Genomic DNA, 20,388 nt, shown 5'->3' on the forward strand with positions numbered 1-20,388 from the left:
ATCCAAGGAGGAGAGAGATAATTGATCTCCTTCGGAGCTGTCTGCCACACTCTCTTCCTCCCTGTCACTCATGTCTTCTTGGTCAGAGGAGCCTTCATCAGCAGATTCCACCGGGGGCAAAACAGGCCTGCAGCATGTGGATGTCTCCCCCACATCCACAGTCCTTGGGGCAGGAGCTGGGCCAGAGCGAACCACAACATAATTGAACCACCACCACCACCCAGCAGGGTCAGAAGTCGGCTCCTACGTCTCTCCCTTGTGGTGTCCCTCAGGGGTCAGTCCTCTCCTCCCTGCTGTTCAATATCTACATGAAACCGCTGGGCGAGATCATTCGTGGGCACGGGGTGAGCTGTCATCAGTATGCTGATGACACTCAGTTATACATCTCCACCCCATGTCCAGTCAACGAAGCAGTGGAAGTTATGTGCCAGTGTCTGGAGGCTGTTAGGGTCTGGATGGGTGCCAACAGGCTCAAGCTCAACCCTGACAAGTCGGAGTGGCTGTGGGTTTTGCCTCCAAAGGACCCTTCCATCTGTCCGCCCATCACCCTGGGGAGGGGAGTTTTTGACCCCCTCCGAGAGGGTCAGCAACTTGGGTGTCCTCTTTGATCCACAGCTGACTTTAGATCATCCTCTCTCGGCTGTGGCAAGGGGGTTGTTTGCCCAGGTTCGCCTGGTGCACCAGTTGTGGCCCTATTTGGACAGGAAGTCTCTGCTCACAGTCACTCATGCCCTCATCACCTCGAGATTCAACTACTGCGATGCTCTCTACATGGGGCTACCTTTGAAAAGTGTTTGGAAATTACAAATTGTGTAGAATGCAGCTGCCAAGGTATGCCCATGTTTCTCCAGCACTCCACGAACTGCACTGGCTGCCAATTGGTTTCTGGACCCAATTCAAAGTGTTGGTTATGACCTATAAAGCCCTACATGGCATAGGACCAGATTACCTAAGGGACCGTCTTCTGCTGCACAAATCCCAGCATCCGGTTAAGTCCCACAGAGTGGGCCTTCTCCGGGTCCCGTCAACTAAACAATGTTGTTTGGCGGGTCCCAGGGGAAGAGCCTTCTCTGTGGCGGCCCCGACCCTTTGGAACTAGACAATGTCATTTTGCAGGACCTAGAGGAAGAGCCTTCTCTGTTGTTCCATTCTGTTCTGTTCTGTTCTGTTCTGTTCCATTCTGTCCCATTCTATTATATATATAGCGAGAGTACATTTTATTAATTTTTATAAGAATATCAGGTACATACAACATGAAACACAGTTTACAGTGATATGTGCTCCTACCACCCAACATCAGTCAGACCCCTCCACCAAAATGAGGGTGTACCTTATTTATAACATTTTTAAAACCAAGAACATTACAATATTTACAAATTATAGAGTGATTCCAGTTTACTCTTCATACCTTGGTCTCGAATTCTACTAACCATATAACCTCTAACCCTGTCCCATCGTCCCATCAGTTCCTGCACTTTATTTCCATTCTATTTTATTCTGTTCTATATTTATTTATTTATTCATTCATTCATTCATTCATTCATTCATTCATTCATTCATTCATTCATTTATTTATTTATTTATTTATTTATTTATTTATTGTTAGAGTTGAAAGAGACCATGACGGCCATCGAGTTCAAACCCCTGCCCAAGCAGGAACCCTATAGTACACCAGACAAGTGGCAGTTCAATCTTCTCTTAAAAATGTCCAGAGTGTTGGAGTTCACAACGTCCTCTGGTAGGTTGTTCCATTGGTTGATCGCTCTGACCGTCAGGAAGTTCCTCCTTATCTCCATGTTGAATCTCTCCTTGGTCAGCTTCCAGCCATTGTTCCTCATCCGGCCCTCTGGTGCCCTGAAGAATAAAGTGATCCCCTCCTCTCTGTGACATCCCCTCGTATACTTGTAGACAGCTATCATGTCCGCTCTGGCCCTCCTTTTCTCTAGACTATCCATGCCCAGTTCCCTCAGTCTCTCTTCGTAAGTTTTGTTTTCCAATTCCTTAATCATCTTGGTTGCTCTTTTTTGCACCTTCTCCAGAGTTTCAATGTCTCTTTTGAAGTGTGGTGACCAGAACTGAATACAGTACTCCAGGTGTGATCGGACCAGGGCATAGTAGAGTGGTATTAATAATAATAATAATAATAATAATAATAATAATAATAATAATAATAATAATAATATATTAGATTTGTATGCCGCCCCTCTCCGAAGACTCGGGGCGGCTCACAACAAGCGATAAAACAATATTGTACAGGCACAAATCTAATATTAAGAAAAAACTAAAAACCCTATCAATTTAAAAAACCAAACAGCACATACATACCAAACATAAATTATAATAAGCCTGGGGGAAAGGTGTCTCAAATCCCCCATGCCTGGCGGTATAGATGGGTCTTAAGTAGTTTACGGAAGACAAGGAGGGTGGGAGCAGTTCTAATCTCCGGGGGGAGTTGATTCCAGAGGGCCGGGGCCGCCACAGAGAAGGCTCTTCCCCTGGGGCCCGCCAGACGACATTGTTTAGTCGACGGGACCCGGAGAAGGCCAACTCTGTGGGACCTTATCGGCCGCTGGGATTCGTGCGGTAGTAGGCGGTTCCTTCCCTGGTCTTGGAGTGTATTCCCCTGTTGATGCAGCTTAGGATTGTGTTGGCTTTTTTAGGTGCTGCTGCACATTGTTGGCTCATGTTTATATTCTATTCTATTCATTTCAGAAAGATGGAGAAAATTTTGTACAAGTACTTATGTACAAATAATACACGTTCATAACAACATGATAAATTTCTGATTACTTCCTACCCTTTTCTATTTTCAAAAAAAAAAGTCTTAGTGCAGAAAAGAAACATTTACATCTTGAGAATCAGGGGATCTCAGAAATGTTCCGAGAGAAATTTACCTTACAGATCACTGTGAGCTAAACATTGCAAATCGATCTTTTTCTGTTTCAGTTTGTCTTAAACTGTTCCATTCAACTGAAAATTGATTCACCCCACAACTGAAGGTCTATACATTGAAAGCAAGATGTTTATTTTGTACAGAAAGCATAACCAAAGCCAAACCAGAAGAAGTTTAGTTGACAACCAGCCATTTGGATGAAGTAGTTTTAAAATATAACAAAATGAATGAGTTTCAAGGAAGCACAAATATTAAGGGAAAACAAATTAAAGTTAAAAGTTCAAAGGAAAGATACTAATGCTCAATTGATGTATTTTATGATGTATGATGTGGAACAGCACAGATTTTATAAGGACGTGAAGTTAGTGTCATAGATACTATAGGTCTCTCATCAAGCTTTTCCACTCCTTCGGACAACTGGAAATGGAAGGTCCTCAGCAGGCTGGTTAGGATGATGAAGAGCTCAATTCTTGTCAACTTTTCTCCTAAACAAACCCGTTGCCCTGTGGAAGAGACATGGGAAGGACAGAGAAATGGAAAAATAATCTGTACTGAAACACCACTTTGGCACCAGGAGGAATCTGTAGCAAACAAATGATGAGCATTTATTAAGGATATTCTGACATACCCCTGAATGTTTTGCGGAATTTGAGAAAGCATTTTTAAACAGGGCATGTCCCCTCCATTTTGGTAACTCAGTAATAAAATGCATGTTTAAATAGTCCAAATAGCATAGCACACCTTTTCTCTTGCGGAGAGGGGCGGCATACAAATCCAATAAATAATAATAATAATAATAATAATAATAATAATAATAATAATAATAATAATAATAAATCTGAAAACAGAAGGGATGCTGTCTGGAAATGCCCAAATTTTGGTTCAAAAACTTTGCAAATGCAGAAAATGGAATGGAATAGAATTAGAATAGAATAGAATAGAATAGAATAGAATAGAATAGAATAGAATAGAATAGAATAGAATAGAACAGAACAGAACAGAATTCTTTATTGGCCAAGTGTGATTGGACACACAAGGAATTTGTCTTTGGTGCATATGGTGGAAGGTGGAAGGTCTTAAGTATAAAACGTATCAGGAAAGACTTAATGAACTCAATCTGTATAGTCTGGAGGACAGAAGGAAAAGGGGGGACATGATCGAAACATTTAAATATGTTAAAGGGTTAAATAAGGTTCAGGAGGGAAGTGTTTTTAATAGGAAAGTGAACACAAGAACAAGGGGACACAATCTGAAGTTAGTTGGGGGAAAGATCAAAAGCAATGTGAGAAAATATTATTTCACTGAAAGAGTAGTAGATCCTTGGAACAAACTTCCAGCAGACGTGGTTGGTAAATCCACAGTAACTGAATTTAAACATGCCTGGGATAAACATAGATCCATCCTAAGATAAAACACAGGAAATAGTATAAGGGCAGACTAGATGGACCATGAGGTCTTTTTCTGCCGTCAGTCTTCTATGTTTCTATGTTTCTATATGCTCTTGGTGTACATGAAAGAAAATATACATTTGTCAAGAATCATGAGTTACAATACTTAATAATTGTCATAGGGGTCAAATAAGCAATGAGGAAACAATCAATATTAATAAAAAAAATTAAAGATACAAGCAACAAGTTACAACTATATAGTCATTAGTGGCAGGAAATGGGGGATAGGAATGATGAGAAAAAACTAGCAGAAATAGTAGTGCAGACTTATTAAATAGTTTGATAGTGCTGAGGGAATTATTTGTTTAGCAGAGTGATGGCGTTTGGGGAATAAATGTTCTTGTGTCTAGTTGTCGTGGTGTACAGTGCTCTGTAGCAACGTTTTGAGGATAGGACTTGAAACAGTTTATGTCCAGGATGCGAGGGTCAGTAATTATTTTCACAGCTCTCTTTTTGACTCGTGCAGTATACAGGTCCTCAATAGAAGGTAGGTTGGCAGCCATTGTTTTTTCTGCAGTTCTGATTCTCCTCTAAAGTCTGTGTCGGTCTTGTTGTATTGCCAAAACTAACCAGAAAGTTATAGAGGTGCAGATGACAGACTCAATGATTCCTCTGTAGAACTGGATCAGCAGCTCCTTGGGCAGTTTGAGCTTCTTGAGTTGGCGCAGAAAGAACATTCTTCGTTGTGCTTTTTTGATGACATTATTGAGGTTAGGTGACCATTTTAGGTCCTGAGATATGATAGAACCTAGAAATTTGAAGGTCTCTACTGTTGATACTGTGTTGTCTAGTATTGTGGGAGGTGGGAGGATGGGAGGGTTTATCCTAAAGTCCATCAACATTTCTACGGTTTTGAGTGTGCTCAGTTCTAAATTGTTCCGATCAAAGTGGGAGCATTTCACTTCTGGAGTGAACCTCTTATCCTGGGTTACAAACAAGAACCCTTAAAGTCTTCAACTGCCTCCCAATAAGAACTGGAAAAATAACTAACTTTGCACCAATACTTTTAAGTATTCTGGCCCGAAATTTATATACCATCTGTGTACTGCAGTTGCCAAGGAGCGAATGCAAATCTGGGCTGAATCATGAGAGATATGAGGTCAAGATCATGGGAAGTATTATTTCCAATCTACACTGGTCAGATCACATCTGGACCATTATTTTCAGTTTTGATTGCCACAGTACAAGTTCTGCAACAGTCCGCGGCCTGCACTGGCTGCCGATCAGTTTCCGGTCACAATTCAAAGTGTTGGTAATGACCTTTAAAGCCCTACATGACATTGGGCCAGAATACATTCAGAACCGCCGTCTACCGCACGAATCCCAGCAGCCGATAAGGTCCCACAGAGTTGGCCTTCTCCGGGTCCTGTCGACCAAACAATGTTGTTTGGCGGGCCCCAGGGGAAGAGCCTTCGCTGTGGCGGCCCCGACCCTCTGGAATCAACTCCCCCCAGAGATTAGAACGGCCCCCACCCTCCTTGTCTTTCGCAAATTACTCAAGACCCACCTTTGTCGCCAGGCATGGGGGAGTTAGGATATTCCTTCCCCTAGGCCATTACAAGTTATGTATGGTATGTTTGTGTGTATGTTTGGTTTTTATAATAAGGGTTTTTAGTTGTTTTATTAAATTGGATTGTTACATGTTGTCTTTTATTATTGTTGTTAGCCGCCCCGAGTCTGCGGAAAGGGGCGGCATACAAATCCACTCACTAACTAACTAACTAACTAACTAACTGAATGAATGAATGAATGAATGAATGAATGAATGAATAAATAAATAAATAAATAAATAAATAAATAAGATACTGAGGAACTGGAAGAAGGGCTGGAAAAAGAGAGATGATGAGGAACTTGGAGGTTAATACCATGCGGTAGTGGTGGGGAGAACCTTAAAAGAATTGAATGTATTTAGCCAGAAGAAGAAAAAGTTGAGGGAGACCATCATTTGATTAGCAATCATCTAATATTTGAAGGGCTGTCCAGGATGTGAGAGGATTATTCAGAATTCCTCAGGGTTGGACAAGAACCAACTCTTCAGAAGAGAAGGATTTAGGGGTAGTGATTTCTGACAGTCTCAAAATGGGTGAACAGTGCAGTCAGGCAGTAGGAAAATCAAGTAGAATGCTTGGCTGCATAGCTAGAGGTATAACAAGCAGGAAGAGGGAGATTGTGATCCCCTTATATAGAGCGCTGGTGAGACCACATTTGGAATACTGTGTTCAGTTCTGGAGACCTCACCTACAAAAAGATATTGACAAAATTGAATGGGTCCAAAGACGGGCCACAAGAATGGTGGAAGGTCTTAAGCATAAAGCTTATCAGGAAAGACTTAATGAACTCAATCTGTGTAGTCTGGAGGACAGAAGGAAAAGGGGGGACATGATCAAAACATTTAAATATATTAAAGGGTTAAATAAGTTTCAGGAGGGAAGTGTTTTTAATAGGAAAGTGAACACAAGAACAAGGTAGCACAATCTGAGGTTAGTTGGCGGAAAGATCAAAAGCAACATGAGAAAATATTATTTTACTGAAAGAGTAGTAGATGCTTGGAACAAACTTCCAGCAGACGTGGTTGGTAAATCCACAGGAACTGAATTTAAACAGGCCTGGGATAAACATAGATCCATCCTAAGATAAAATACAGGAAATAGTATAAGGGCAGACTAGATGGACCATGAGGTCTTTTTCTGTCGTCAATCTTCTATGTTTCTATGTTTCTGGTGGAAGTTTTACCCAAAAATTTTTCAGACCAGGCAATCACAATTTTTGGATTTTATTTAGAACAGGTTAACTTTGCTCTCGATTCTGGCCACAATGATTTCACCCGGTACATGTATTGTACAGGTAGTGTGATTCTTTGCAATAAGTTACTCATATGTCCACAATGTAAAGCTAAGAGAAACTTCAATCACATTTCAAACTATAAGAAACAGAGATTAAGAAGTGACAATAGTTTCAGGCTCTGGCAATCAATGAAAAGGAAAAGAATGGCTTTAAATTTCCTGCAAAACTTTACAAATTGCCTATTAATCCTAAACTGCCTTGAATAGTTGGATTTACCTCCGCCAAATGGCAAAAATGCTTCTCGAGTCCAAAAATTCCCATCTTCGTCTAAAAAGTGATTTGGGTTGAATTCCAAAGGTGTCTCCCATTGTTCAGGATCCAGAAGAAGAGAGCGTAGATCATTCAAAATAATGGCCCCCTTCAATAACAATGGAACAGAAAGGAAAAACTATAGCTGTTTCTTTATTATTATTATTATTATTATTATTATTATTATTATTATTATTATTTTAAAATGTTATATTTTTTTAATTTTGCAAATTAAAAAGAAAAAAAACATCACGATAACCTTTTTACAGATCATAAGAAGAGTCATGCTGAATTGGGCCAAAGCCCATCGAGTCCAGCATTCTGTGTCACACAGTGGCCCACCAATTGTCCATGGGGATCTTGAGCAGAAGGAGAAGGCAAGACCCTCCATTTCCCTTGACCCCCAATAAATGGTACCCAAGAGAATCCTGCCTGCCTCAACCAACATATAGGCGGCACTTGGACATCCGTTTCAATAACCACCGTGGATACACTTGGCATCCATGAATCTGTCTAATCCTGCCTTGAAGCTATCCAGGCTTACAGCTGTCATGACCTCTTCTGGAAGTGAATTCCAGAAACCAATGACCCTCTGGGTGAAGAAATATTTCCCTTCAATGCCCATTTCCTTATATTTCCTACATTCCAATATTTAATTATAGTTAAAACCATAGAAAAACCATAGCTGTTTCATAATATGCAAAAAGTAGAAGATATTTTTAGAGGAAGCATTTGTTGGCAATAGACCACCATCACTCTCCCTCCCTATCTTTGTCTCTCTCAGCTTTCCCAAACTCCCCTTTCATGCAAGAACTAATCTGCAGATGTGGGTGAAGAAGGAGGTGCAAAAGTTGACTTGAAACTCAACATTACGAAAACTAAGACCATGGGATCCGGCCATCTCAATTCCTGGGAAATAGTTGGGGAAGAAATGGAGGTAGGGACAGATTTTATTTTCCTGAGCTCAAAGATCACTGCAGATGGAGACTGCAGCCAATAAATTAAAAGAAACTTGCTCCTGGGGAGGAAAGCTGTGGCAAATCTAGACAGTATACTGTACTTAAAAGCAGAGATTGGATTGCAATTCCTGAGTAGACATCCCTGTGTAATTGCCATGTTGGCCTTCTCCTTTATCTAAGTATGGCCCACAAGATCATATGCTGCAACGTCCTGCCTGTCAACGACTACTTCAGCTTCAACCACAACAACACAAGAGCACACAACAGATACAAGCTTAATATTAACCGCTCCAAATTGGACTGTAAAAAATACGACTTTAGTCATCGAGTTGTCGAAGCGTGGAACTCATTACCGGACTCCGTAGTGTCATCCCCTAACCCCCAACATTTTACGCTTAGACTGTCCACGGTTGACCTCTCCAGATTCCTTAGAGGTCAGTTAAGAGCGTGCATAAGTGCACTAGCGTGCCTCCAGTCCCCTGTCCTATTGTCTCTCCTATATCTCATATATTGTATCTACTATTCTTCTATTCTATTCTATTCTACCTACCTTCTATTCTATTCTACATTGTCCTACCAGTCAATGACTACTTCAGCTTCAACCGCAACAACACAAGAGCACGCAACAGATTCAAACTTAATACGAACCGCTCCAAACTTGACTGTAAAAAATATGATTTCAACAATCGAGTTATCGAAGCGTGGAACTCATTACCGGACTCAATTGTGTCAACCCCTAACCCCCAACATTTCTCCCTTAGACTCTCCACGATTGACCTCTCCAGGTTCCTAAGAGGCCAGTAAGGGACGTACATAAGTGCACTGGTGTGCCTTTCATCCCCTGTCCAATTGTCCTTCCTTTCTTTCACCTATCATATATATTCTCTTCCTTTCATATATCCTCTCCTCTAAGTTCACTTTTACCCTTATATATATTACCACATGTCTATTTTTCTTCCTATGTATTTGTGTATTGGATAAATGAATAAAATAAAAAATAAAAAATAAAATTCTTATACTACTCTCATAATATCCTTCTATTCTCTAATTGATATATTCTATTCCTAAATTTTCACTTCTGTTCTTTCTCTAATATATTTGACTTGAGTATAACCTCTATGACCTTCATGGTGTATTATTGTGCATTGGACTAAATAAATGAATGAATGAAAGAATGAAAGAATGAAAGAATGAATGAATGAATGAATGAATGAACGAACGAACGAACGAAAGAATGAATGAATGAATGAATAAAATACCTTTGGAATGTGGAAACCCTGCATCGTCACATCTCTTAGGCTTTGTCTAGGTACTGGTGTAAATAAAACAAATTTTGCTCGAAGGGTCTCATGTATCACAGCCTGGGTGTAGGGCAGCTTGTGCCGATCCTCATAGGAAATGGATCCTGAGGCACCAAAGACATCTTCAATCTCCTTGCGGACTTTTTCTGGGGGGTGCGGGGAGAGAAAAGACAAATCCATTTTGAATGATGCCATTTGTGATTGAATAATCTCTTACAGATTTCTGTTTTTGTTAAATTATTTCCAATGCGTTTATTTATGAACCAATACCCTGTATCCCCAAAAATAAGTCACCCCTGAAAGTAAGACATAGGAGAGCTTTGGTAGAATTGCCTAATATAAGGCATCTCCTGAAAGCAAGACGTAGGAGACGTTTCGTTTCGCAGCATTCCCAAACAGAACATATATAACTCTGCTGTCCATAAATTGCATCCCAAAACGCTGCATCAATCAGATTTAAAACACATCCAACCCGCATCCAACATGCGGCTGCATGTTTGGATGCGTTTTTGCATAGAATTACAGTGGTACCTCGGTACTCAAATGCTTTGGTTCTCGTACATTTCGGATAACGAACAAAATTTTCGGCAAAAATTTGCTTCGGTATCTGAACAAAAATTCGGATACCGAACAGCCAGAGAAAATTTTGTTCATTATCCGAAATGTTACCGCCAGGGGCTGCTGCAATCCCAGCAGCTTCAGGGGGCTGAGGAGCTCTATAAGAGCTCCAAGCTGCAGGAAGGTTGGGGGCGGCTGCAATCCTGGTAGCTTCGTGGGGCTCCTTTCCTCATTGCTTCCTCTTATTACCTGTAAGCAGCTGCAAAAACTTTCTCCTTCCAGGCGGCAGCAACGGCGGCAGCTTCCCTTCGAGGTGCAACAGCACCGGGAACATCACGTGCTGAAGGGAAGCCGCCGGAGCCATCTCAGCAGTTGCCGCCGCTCCAGCAGCTTCCCTTCATTACGTGACGTTCCCGGCGCTGTTGCTCCTCAAAGGGAAGCCGCCACCGTTGCAGCCGCCGGGAAGGAAAAAGTTTTTGCAGCTGCTTACAGGTAATAAGAGGAAGCATTGAGGAAAGGAGCCCCCCGAAGCTGCCGGGATTGCAGCAGCCCCCACCCTTCCTGCAGCTTGGAGTACCTAATTTATTTATCCCATTGGAAATAAAGAAAATAGATTTAATTGGTTCCCAGTGAGTTAACAGGGGCTGGGAACCAATTAAATCCATTTCCATTATTTCCTATGGGATAAATAAATTCGGTACTCGACCAAATCGGTTCTTGACCACACTTCTGGAATGAATTGTGGTCGAGTACCGAGGTACCACTGTACTAATATAGGTAGTCCCCAATTTGCAGAAGTAGCCTGTAGTACTGCTCTCTAACCACTACATCACTGGGGCACCCTTATTCAATACAGTGGTACCTCGTCTTACGAACGCCTCTTCTAACGAACTTTTCGAGATGCGAACCTGTGTTTAGGGAGTTTTTTGCCTCTTCTTCCAAACTATTTTCACCTTACAAACCCAAGCCCCCACCGCTGGGATGCCCCGCCTCTGGACCTCCATTGCTAGCTGAAGCGTTGGGATTCCCCTGAGCCTCCTTTCGCTGGGAATCCCCGTCTCCGGACTTCCGTTGCCAGCTGAAGCGCCCGTTCTTGCGCTGCTGGGATTTCCCTGACGCTCTCCTTGCTGGGATTCCCTTCATTTTTGCCGGCACTGCGAGGGGAACCTCAGGGAAATCCCAGCAGCGCAAGAACGGGTGCTTCGGCTGTCAACAGAAGTCCAGAGGTGGGGTTTCCCGGAGAGGGGAGTTTCAGGGGAATCCTGAAGCCGCCCCAAGTCTACAGAGAGGGGCGGCATACAAATCTAATTAATAATAATAATAATAATAATAATAATAATAATAATAATAATGGTGTCCCAGTGGTACTTGGCACGCTGGGTGCAGTACCAAAGGATCTCAGCGGACATTTGAAAACCATCGGAATTGACAAAATCTCCATCTGTCAATTGCAAAAGGCCACTTTACTGGGATTGGCAAACATAATTCGCCGCTACATTACGCAGTCCTAGGTGCTTGGGAAGCGCCCGACTGGTGATGAAATACGAAATCCAGCATAGTGATCTCGTTGGCTGTGTTGTACTGACATAATAATAATAATAATCCCAGCAGTGCAAGAATGGGAGCTTCGGCTGGCAATGGAAGTCCGGAGGCGGGGATTGCCAGTGGCGCAAGGCAAAAGGGGTGAGTTTTGGGATTGTACGCATTATTCGCTTTTACATTGATTCCTATGGGAAACATTGTTTCATCTTATGAACTTTTATACTTACGAACCTCGTCACGGAACGAATTAAGTTAGTAAGACGAGGTACCACTGTATATTGAAAATTTAGTCAATTCCCTGTTCATTATTCCAGATTACTATGTAGACGTACTAATATAGGTAGTCCCTAGCTTGCAACAGTTCACTTTGTGACCATTCAAAGTTACAACAGCACTGAATAAAGTGACGTGTGGCCATTTTTCACAGTTACAACCTCTGCAGCATCCCCATGGTCATGAGATCATAATTCAAATGCTTGGCAACTGATTTATATTTACGATGGCTCCTGTGGCCCAGGGTTATGTGATTACTATTTGCAATCTTCTGACAAACAAAGCCAATGGGGAAGCCAGATTCACTCAACAACTGAGTTACTAACATAACAACTTCAGTGATTCATTTAACAACTGTGGCAAGAAATGTCATAAAATGGGGCAATATTCCCTTAATATGAGCCGGGATGGCGCAGCAGGTAGAGTGCTGTACTGCAGGCCACTAAAGCTGACTGTAGATCTGTAGGTCAGCGGTTCAAATCTCATCATCGGCTCAAGGTTGACTTAGCCTTCCATCCTTCCGAGGTGGGTAAAATGAGGACCCGGATTGTGGGGGCAATATGCTGGCTCTGTTAAAAAAGTGCTATTGCTAACATGTTGTAAGCCACCCAGAGTTTAAGGAGAAGGGCGGCATAAAAATTGAATGAATGAATGAATGAATGAATGAATATATAAATAAATAAATAACAAATGTCTCATTTAACAACATACCATATTTTTTGGAGTATAAAATGCACCTTCCTCCCCCGCAAAACAAAAAGGGTGGAAATTTGGTGCATCTTATACACCGAATAATGCCAACCTTTTTGCCCTGCAAAGCCCTGCTCCTGCATCCCAATTTTTGCAAAAATAGTGGTGTTTGTGCCTTCTCCCAGCCCACAGGAGCAATCTGCAGGCTTCCCAAAACCTCTGTGTGCCTCATTTTTCACAAAAAGGGTGAAATGTGGGTCCATTTTTGCAAAAAAGCAGGGTGTGCAGGGGGTTTGGGAAGCCTGCGTAGTGTTTCTGGGGGTTGGGGGAAGGCAAAAACATTTTTTTCCTTATTTATCTCTTTGAAATCTTGGTGCGTCTTATACACCAGTGTGTCTTATAATCTGAAAATATGATAAATCTTGGGCTTAGTTGTGGTCGAGGACGACCTATGCAGAATTACTACAGCAATATTTTTACATTTTTTTTTACATATTTATATGACCAGGTTTCATTTTATTTGCAAACTACCATATTTTTCAGAGTATAAGAAGCACTGGAGTGTAAGACGCACCTTAGTTTTTGGAGAGGAAAATAGGGAAAAGAATCTGCTTACCAGATAGATAAATATCTGGTAAACAGATTCTTTTTGCTATTTTCCTAGCATCCTTAGTCTGGTCAGCTTCAGCACATTATTTTATCCCCTGGTTAGGGCTTTAAAAAAACCTTGTTCAGAGAGAGTAACAATGAAAGAGCTTGCAAGCCAGTAAGAGCTTTGAAAATCATTAGCACCTGGTTGGGGCAGGAAATAAACATTCAGAGCAAGTAGAACAATTTTAAAAACCTGCAAAGACTTAGGGCTTGGAAAACATTCTTTGCAGAGAGTAACAATGAAAGAGCTTGCAAGCTGGTAAGAACTGGGAACAGCTTTAGCACCTGGTTAGGGCTGGAAAGAAACATTTGGAGCAAGTTAGAACAATTAAAAAAAACTCTGCAAAGACTTAGGGCTAGGAAAACATTCTTTGCAAAGGGTAACAATGAAAGAACCTGCAAGCTAAGAGCTGGGAAGATCATTAGCATCTGGTTAGGGCTGGGGGGAAAAAGCTTTGAAAAACCTACATTCGGAATATAAGATGCATCTGAATTTAGAGAGGAAAGGGGTGCGTCTTATACTCAGAAAAATACGGTAATGATTTTTATTATAGATTCTAAATTTCCATAGAATGTTATTGTGAAGATTAAGTTCATCACTCAGTAGTTATTGAGATGTCAAGGAATTCCTGTGTATTTTCCACTCTGATTATTGTTCCCACTGCCCAGAGTTGTCTCACCTTGGATGTCGGGATGGTTTACCAAGAGAAGCAGGGCCCACATCAGGCTCTCATGGGTTGTTTCTGTTCCACCAATAAACAATTCAAACAGACAGACCGACAGGTTCTCTTCATTATAGACAGAGGTGGGGTCAACCTTGCTCTATGTTTAAAATGAGTAATTCAACTTACAATAAATTCTAGGCTTCCTTCCTTTAATGTTGTTAGCCAAAAATAACCCACCCATCCAGGCAACCCACCCACTCATATCTCTCTCCCTCCCTTCCTCTCTCTCTCTCTCTCATCTATCCTATCTTATCCTATCCTATCCTACCCAACCCTACCCTACCCCATCCATCCATCCATCCATCTATCATCTATCATCTATCATCTATCAATATATCATCTATCTATCTATCTATCTATCTATCTATCTACCTACCTACCTACCTACCTACCTACCTATCTGCAGTATATATCTATCTACATACCTACCTACCTACCTACCTACCTACCTATCTACCTATCTACCTGTCTACCTGTCTACCTGTCTGTCTATCTATCTATCTATCTATCCATTTGGAATACTGTGTTCAGTTCTGGAGACCTCACCTACAAAAAGAAATTGACAAAATTGAACGGGTCCAAAGACGGGCTACAAGAATGGTGGAAGGTCTTAAGTATAAAACGTATCAGGAAAGACTTCATGAACTCAATCTGTATAGTCTGGAGGACAGAAGGAAAAGGGGGGACATGATCGAAACATTTAAATATGTTAAAGGGTTAAATAAGGTTCAGGAGGGAAGTGTTTTTAATAGGAAAGTGAACACAAGAACAAGGGGACAACACTAATAAAAAACAGCATGTAACAATCCAATACTTGAGACTTTCAAAGGGAGATTGGACTGCAATTTGCCTGAAACAGTGTCAGGACTAGATGACCTACAAGAAAGAAAGAAAGATAGATAGATAGATAGATAGATAGATAGATAGATAGATAGATAGATAGATAGACAGACAGACAGACAGACAGACAGACAGACAGACAGACAGACAGACAGACAGACAGACAGACAGACAGACAGACAGACAGACAGACAGACAGACAGGAAGGTAGGTAGGTAGGTACTGCTCAAGCAGGAGTCCCTTTATCATCCTGCCACATACCCTGTTTCCCCAAAAATAAGTAACTCCCGAAAGTAAGACACAGGAATGGTTTTGTAGAATTGCCTAATATGAGGCATCCCCTGAAAGTAAGACATAGGAGACATTTCGTTTCGCAGCATTCCCGAACAGAACATATATAACACTGCTGTCCATAAATTGCATCCCAAAATGCTGCATCAATCAGATTTAAAACACATCCAACACGCATCCAACATGTGGCTGCGTGTTTGGATGGATTTTTGCTTCAGCAGGATAGAAACATAGAAACATAGAAGACTGACGGCAGAAAAAGACCTCATGGTCCATCTAGTCTGCCCTTATACTATTTCCTGTATTTTTATCTTAGGATGGATATATGTTTATCCCAGGCATATTTAAATTCAGTTACTGTGGATTTACCAACCACATCTGCTGGAAGTTTGTTCCAAGCATCTACTACTCTTTCAGTAAAATAATATTTTCTCATGTTGCTTTTGATCTTTCCCCCAACTAACTTCAGATTGTGTCCCCTTGTTCTTGTGTTCACTTTCCTATTAAAAACACTTCTCTCCTGAATCTTATTTAACCCTTTAACATATTTAAATGTTTCAATCATGTCCCCCCTTTTCCTTCTGTCCTCCAGACTACACAGATTGAGTTCATTAAGTCTTTCCTGATACATTTTATGCTTAAGACCTTCCACCATTCTTATAGCCCGTCTTTGGACCCGTTCAATTTTGTCAATATCTTTTTGTAGGTGAGGTCTCCAGAACTGAACACAGTATTCCAAATGTGGTCTCACCAGCGCTCTATATAGCGGGATCAGAATCTCCCTCTTCCTGCTTGTTATAACTCTAGCTCTGCAGCCAAGCATCCTACTTGCTTTTCCTACTGCCCGACCACACTGCTCACCCATTTTGAGACTGTCAGAAATCACTACCCCTAAATCCTTTTCTTCTGAAGTTATTGCTAACACAGAACTGCCGATACAATACTCAGATTGAGGATTCCTTTTCCCCAAGTGCATTGTTTTACATTTGGAAACATTAAAGTGCAGTTTCCATTGCTTTGACCATTTATCTAGTAAAGCTAAATCATTTACCATATTACAGACGCCTCCAGGAATATCAACCCTATTGCACACTTTAGAGTCATCGTCAAATAGGCAAACCTTCCCTACCAAACCTTCCCCTATTTCACTCACAAACATATTAAATACAAGATACAATTCATTGGAAAAAAATAAGACATCCCGTGAAAATAAGAGGCAGCACACCTTTGGGAGGCAAAAATTAATATAAGAGGCTGTCTTATTTTCGGGAAAACATGGTACATACCTATCCTATCGCATGATACATACATATCCCATCATGTCATGGATTCTAATAAAAAATGTGCGGCATGACTCGATAGGATGAACAAAAAATAAATGTTTATGTAAATAGGCAAAATACCTTTTCCATTTGCAGTAGATAGTAGTCAATGAAATCCTGTGGCTCATACAGAGATTGGTATTGCTTGTGCCTTTCTATTTCCTGCCTTCCAAATAAAAGGATACGCTCGGCAGACACCAAAGACTTCTGGTGAGGTCCTGGAAGTCGTTTCATCAACGACGGGAATGCCTCATAAAGCTAAAAAGGTAAATTGTGGTCAGGCGGTAGGGAAAGCAAGTAGAATGCTTGGCTGCCTAACTAGAGGTATTAGGTTTGTATGCCGCCCCTCTTTGGCGCATTGTTAGCGCCAAAGATGGCAGGACTTTGCTGCTATAATCTATTTATTTATAGAATAAAATATAGAGCCATTGTGGGGCTTCCTAGATTCGCCCATGTTTCTACAACACTCCGTGGCCTGTACTGACTGCCAATCAGTTTCCGGTCACAATTGGTAATGACCTTTAAAGCCCTACATGGCAATGGACCAGAGTACCTCTGGAACCGCCTGCTACGGCACGAATCCCAGCGACTGATAAGGTCCCACAGAGTTGGCCTTCTCCGGGTCCCGTCGACTAAACAATGTCATTTGGCGGGCCCCAGGGGAAGAGCCTTCTCTGTGGTGGCCCCAGCCCTCTGGAATCAACTCCCCCCAGAGATTAGAACGGCCCCCACCCTCCTTGTCTTTCGCAAATTACTCAAGACCCACCTATATCGCCAGGCATGGGGGAACTGAGACACCTCCCCCAGGCCTTTATATTTTATGTTTGGTATGTATGTGCTGTATGGTTTTAATTGTTGGGGTTTTATATATCTTTTCTTTTAACATTAGATTTGTTTACTGTTATATTGTTTTTATTATTGTTGTGTGCTGCCCTGAGTCTTCGGAGAGGGGCGGCATACAAATATAATAAATTGAATTGAATTGAATTGAATATAATTTTATTGTCCAAGTGTGATTGGACACACAAGGAATTTGTCTTGGTGCATATGCTCTCAGCGTATATGAAAGAAAAAGATACATTTGTCAAGAATCATGTGGTACAACACTTAATGATTGTCATAGGGGTCAAATAAGCAATCTCCGAGACCGCCTTCTGCCGCATGAATCCCAGCGACCGATTAGGTCCCACAGAATTGACCTTATCCAGGTCCCGTCGACTAAACAATGTCGTCTGGCAGGGCCCAGGGGAAGAGCCTTCTCTGTGGCAGCCCCGACCCTCTGGAACAAGCTTCCCCTGGAGATTAGGATTGCCCCCACCCTCCTTGCAAACTTCTTAAAACCCACCTCTGCCATCAGGCATGGGGGAATTGAGACATCTCCCCCAGGCTTATATAGTTTTATGTAGGGTATGCTTGTGTTGTATGTTTTTAAAATAATGGGTTTTTAGATATTTTTAAAATATTAGATTTGTTCATTGTACACTGTTTTATTGTTGTTGTGAGCCGCCCCGAGTCTGCGGAGAGCGGCAGCATACAAATCTAATAAATAAATGAATGAATGAATGAATGAATGAATGAATGAATGAATGAATGAATGAAGAAACAATCAATATTAATAAAAATCTTAGGATACAAGCAACAAGTTACAGTCATACAGTCCTAAGTGGGAGGAAAAGGATGATAGGAATGATGAGAAAAACTACTAGAATAGAAGTGCAGATTTAGTAAAAAGTCTGACAGTGTTGAGGGAATTATTTGTTTAGCAGAGTGATGGCATTCGGGAAAAAACTGTTTTTATGTCTAGTTGTCTTGGTGTTCAGTGCTCTGTAGTGACGTTTTGAGGGTAGGAGTTGAAACAATTTATGTTTATTAAAATTTGCATGCTGCCAACTTGCCAGAAGTTACTCTAGGCGAGTTAGAGATCTGGTTGTTGTAGTATAAAAGATCACTCACCAGATGAGAAACACGACCTGTCCCTCTTATAGTGGTTTTTAAGTCTTCAACCAACTTCTGGAAGCTTTTATCTTCAAGTGCAAACTGATGCCCAAAGCTAAAAGCACATATCACATTGGAGACTGTATTGATCAATGGCAATGAAGGATCAAATGGTTGCCCTGAGGATGAAAATATATATCAATAATTACATAGGAATAATTCAGTAATTCTGTTAATACTTGTTGTGGTTAGCTCTGGCCCAGTTCCTGCCCCAAGGACTATGGATGTGGGGGAAACATCCACATGCTGCAGGCCTGTTTTGCCTCTGGTGGAATCTGCTGATGAAGGCTCCTCTGACCAAGAAGACATGAGTGACAGGGAGGAGGAGAGGGTGGCAGACAGCTCAGAAGGAGATCAATTATCTAGCTCCTCCTTGGATTCAGAACAAGAATTAATGATACAGCCACGCATGCGGAGAGCGATGCACAGGCAACAACAACTGAGAGATTATTATCAAAGAAAATGAGGCCACCTGTGGTTGGGTGGGGCTGTGGTAATTAGTGAGGCTGCTATAAAGAGCAGCCTGTGGATTTGGCCATTGTGGAGGATTATCTGATCCTTGTGTTTCCTGACTGCTTTACTGACTTTGACTTTTTGTGTGCTGATTTTCCCCCACTTTGAAACTAAACCAGAACAAAGTGTGTGTCACTTTGTGAAAGAAGAAGGAATGTGAATTGCCTCACAGCTGCAAGCTAAGTATCTCAGAACTGATAAGGGACTTGTACAAATTACCAGTTTGGTTGGAAACGAGTGCTCTTTGCTATACCAAAAGAGGGTTTAGTTTAAGTGACTTTTCATTATAAAGAACATTGTTTTGAATTTTAAAACGTGTGTGTGTCTGAAATTTGTACCTGTGAATTTTTGGGAGGAGTCTACCAGAGAGCCCGACAGAACACCTTCCTTGTGAGCAAAACTCTCCCAACAATGTATTCATTCTCTTGGACTCAGGTTGCATTTAAAAATGCAAAACAAAACAAAATATATCCTTCGGTTTAATTGTTTCTGTCATTACTGCCCTCTGGGCCCGCTCTTCATCTGTGTGTCTCTGCTTTATGGAGTCAATCTTGCTTTCTTTGACAGAAACCCAATAAGCCTGAGTTACTCTCTGAGCATTCTCGTTGCTCATGATACCTACCTTTTGAATTTGCGAAGATTTCTACAAGTTGCTGGGCTCCTTCTTTAACGTGATTCTCAATCCTTTTCTTCCCTTCTCCCAGCAGCCGCAAAGAAGCATTGCCAATCTGTCGCTGCTTCTTCCAGATGTGGCCCTCTGCAAACACAATACCTGAAGACATAATAAATCAAGGAGAAATTATTGATTGCATTCGGGATCCTTTGAGCCAAGCAAGATTGGCGTTTGCCCAGGTTCGCCTGGTGCACCAGTTGCGGCCCTATTTGGACCGGGACTCATTGCTCAAAGTCACTCATGCCCTCATCACCTCGAGGCTCGACTACTGTAACGCTCTCTACATTGGGCTACCTTTGAAGAGTGTTCGGAAACTTCAGATCGTGCAGAATGCAGCTCCGAGAGCAGCCATGGGCTTTCCCAAAAATGCCCATGTTACACCAACACTCTGCAGTCTGCATTGGTTGCCGATCAATTTCCGGTCACAATTCAAAGTGTTGGTTATGACCTATAAAGCCCTTCATGGCATCGGACCAGAATATGTCGGAGACCACCTTCTGCTGCACGAATCCCAGCGACCGGTTAGCTCCCACAGAGTTGGCCTTCTCCGGGTCCCGTCAACTAAACAATGTCGGTTGGCGGGCCCCAGGGGAAAAGCCTTCTCTGTGGCAGCCCCGACTC

The 20,388-nt window shown here is 41.7% G+C and overlaps 1 protein-coding gene across 1 annotated transcript; it reads right to left on the reverse strand.

Moving 5' to 3' along the window:
- Positions 1-3,208: 3,208 nt before the first annotated feature.
- On the reverse strand, positions 3,209-19,876 carry LOC139168256 (cytochrome P450 2J5-like). The gene is made up of 7 exons (XM_070753783.1): positions 19,717-19,876; positions 18,540-18,700; positions 16,668-16,844; positions 14,089-14,230; positions 9,653-9,840; positions 7,402-7,543; positions 3,209-3,396 (listed from the first exon to the last, which is right to left on the reverse strand). The coding sequence occupies exons 1-7, from the start codon at positions 19,874-19,876 to the stop codon at positions 3,209-3,211; spliced, it is 1,158 nt and encodes a 385-aa protein (XP_070609884.1).
- Positions 19,877-20,388: the final 512 nt, after the last annotated feature.

Source organism: Erythrolamprus reginae, chromosome 5 (genome assembly GCF_031021105.1).
Source record: "Erythrolamprus reginae isolate rEryReg1 chromosome 5, rEryReg1.hap1, whole genome shotgun sequence".
Classification (NCBI taxonomy): domain Eukaryota; kingdom Metazoa; phylum Chordata; class Lepidosauria; order Squamata; family Dipsadidae; genus Erythrolamprus; species Erythrolamprus reginae.

Bases quoted from the DNA above. Each gene is read 5' to 3' on its own strand.
- LOC139168256 (XM_070753783.1), bottom strand. From the start codon at position 19,876: ATGTCTTCAGGTATTGTGTTTGCAGAGGGCCACATCTGGAAGAAGCAG. The intron at 14,231-16,667 runs GTATTTTGCCTA...TTTTAAACATAG, and splicing joins ATCTACTGCAAATGGAAAAG to AGCAAGGTTGACCCCACCTC. The intron at 9,841-14,088 runs GTGAGACAACTC...CGCACCCCCCAG, and splicing joins AAACCATCCCGACATCCAAG to AAAAAGTCCGCAAGGAGATT.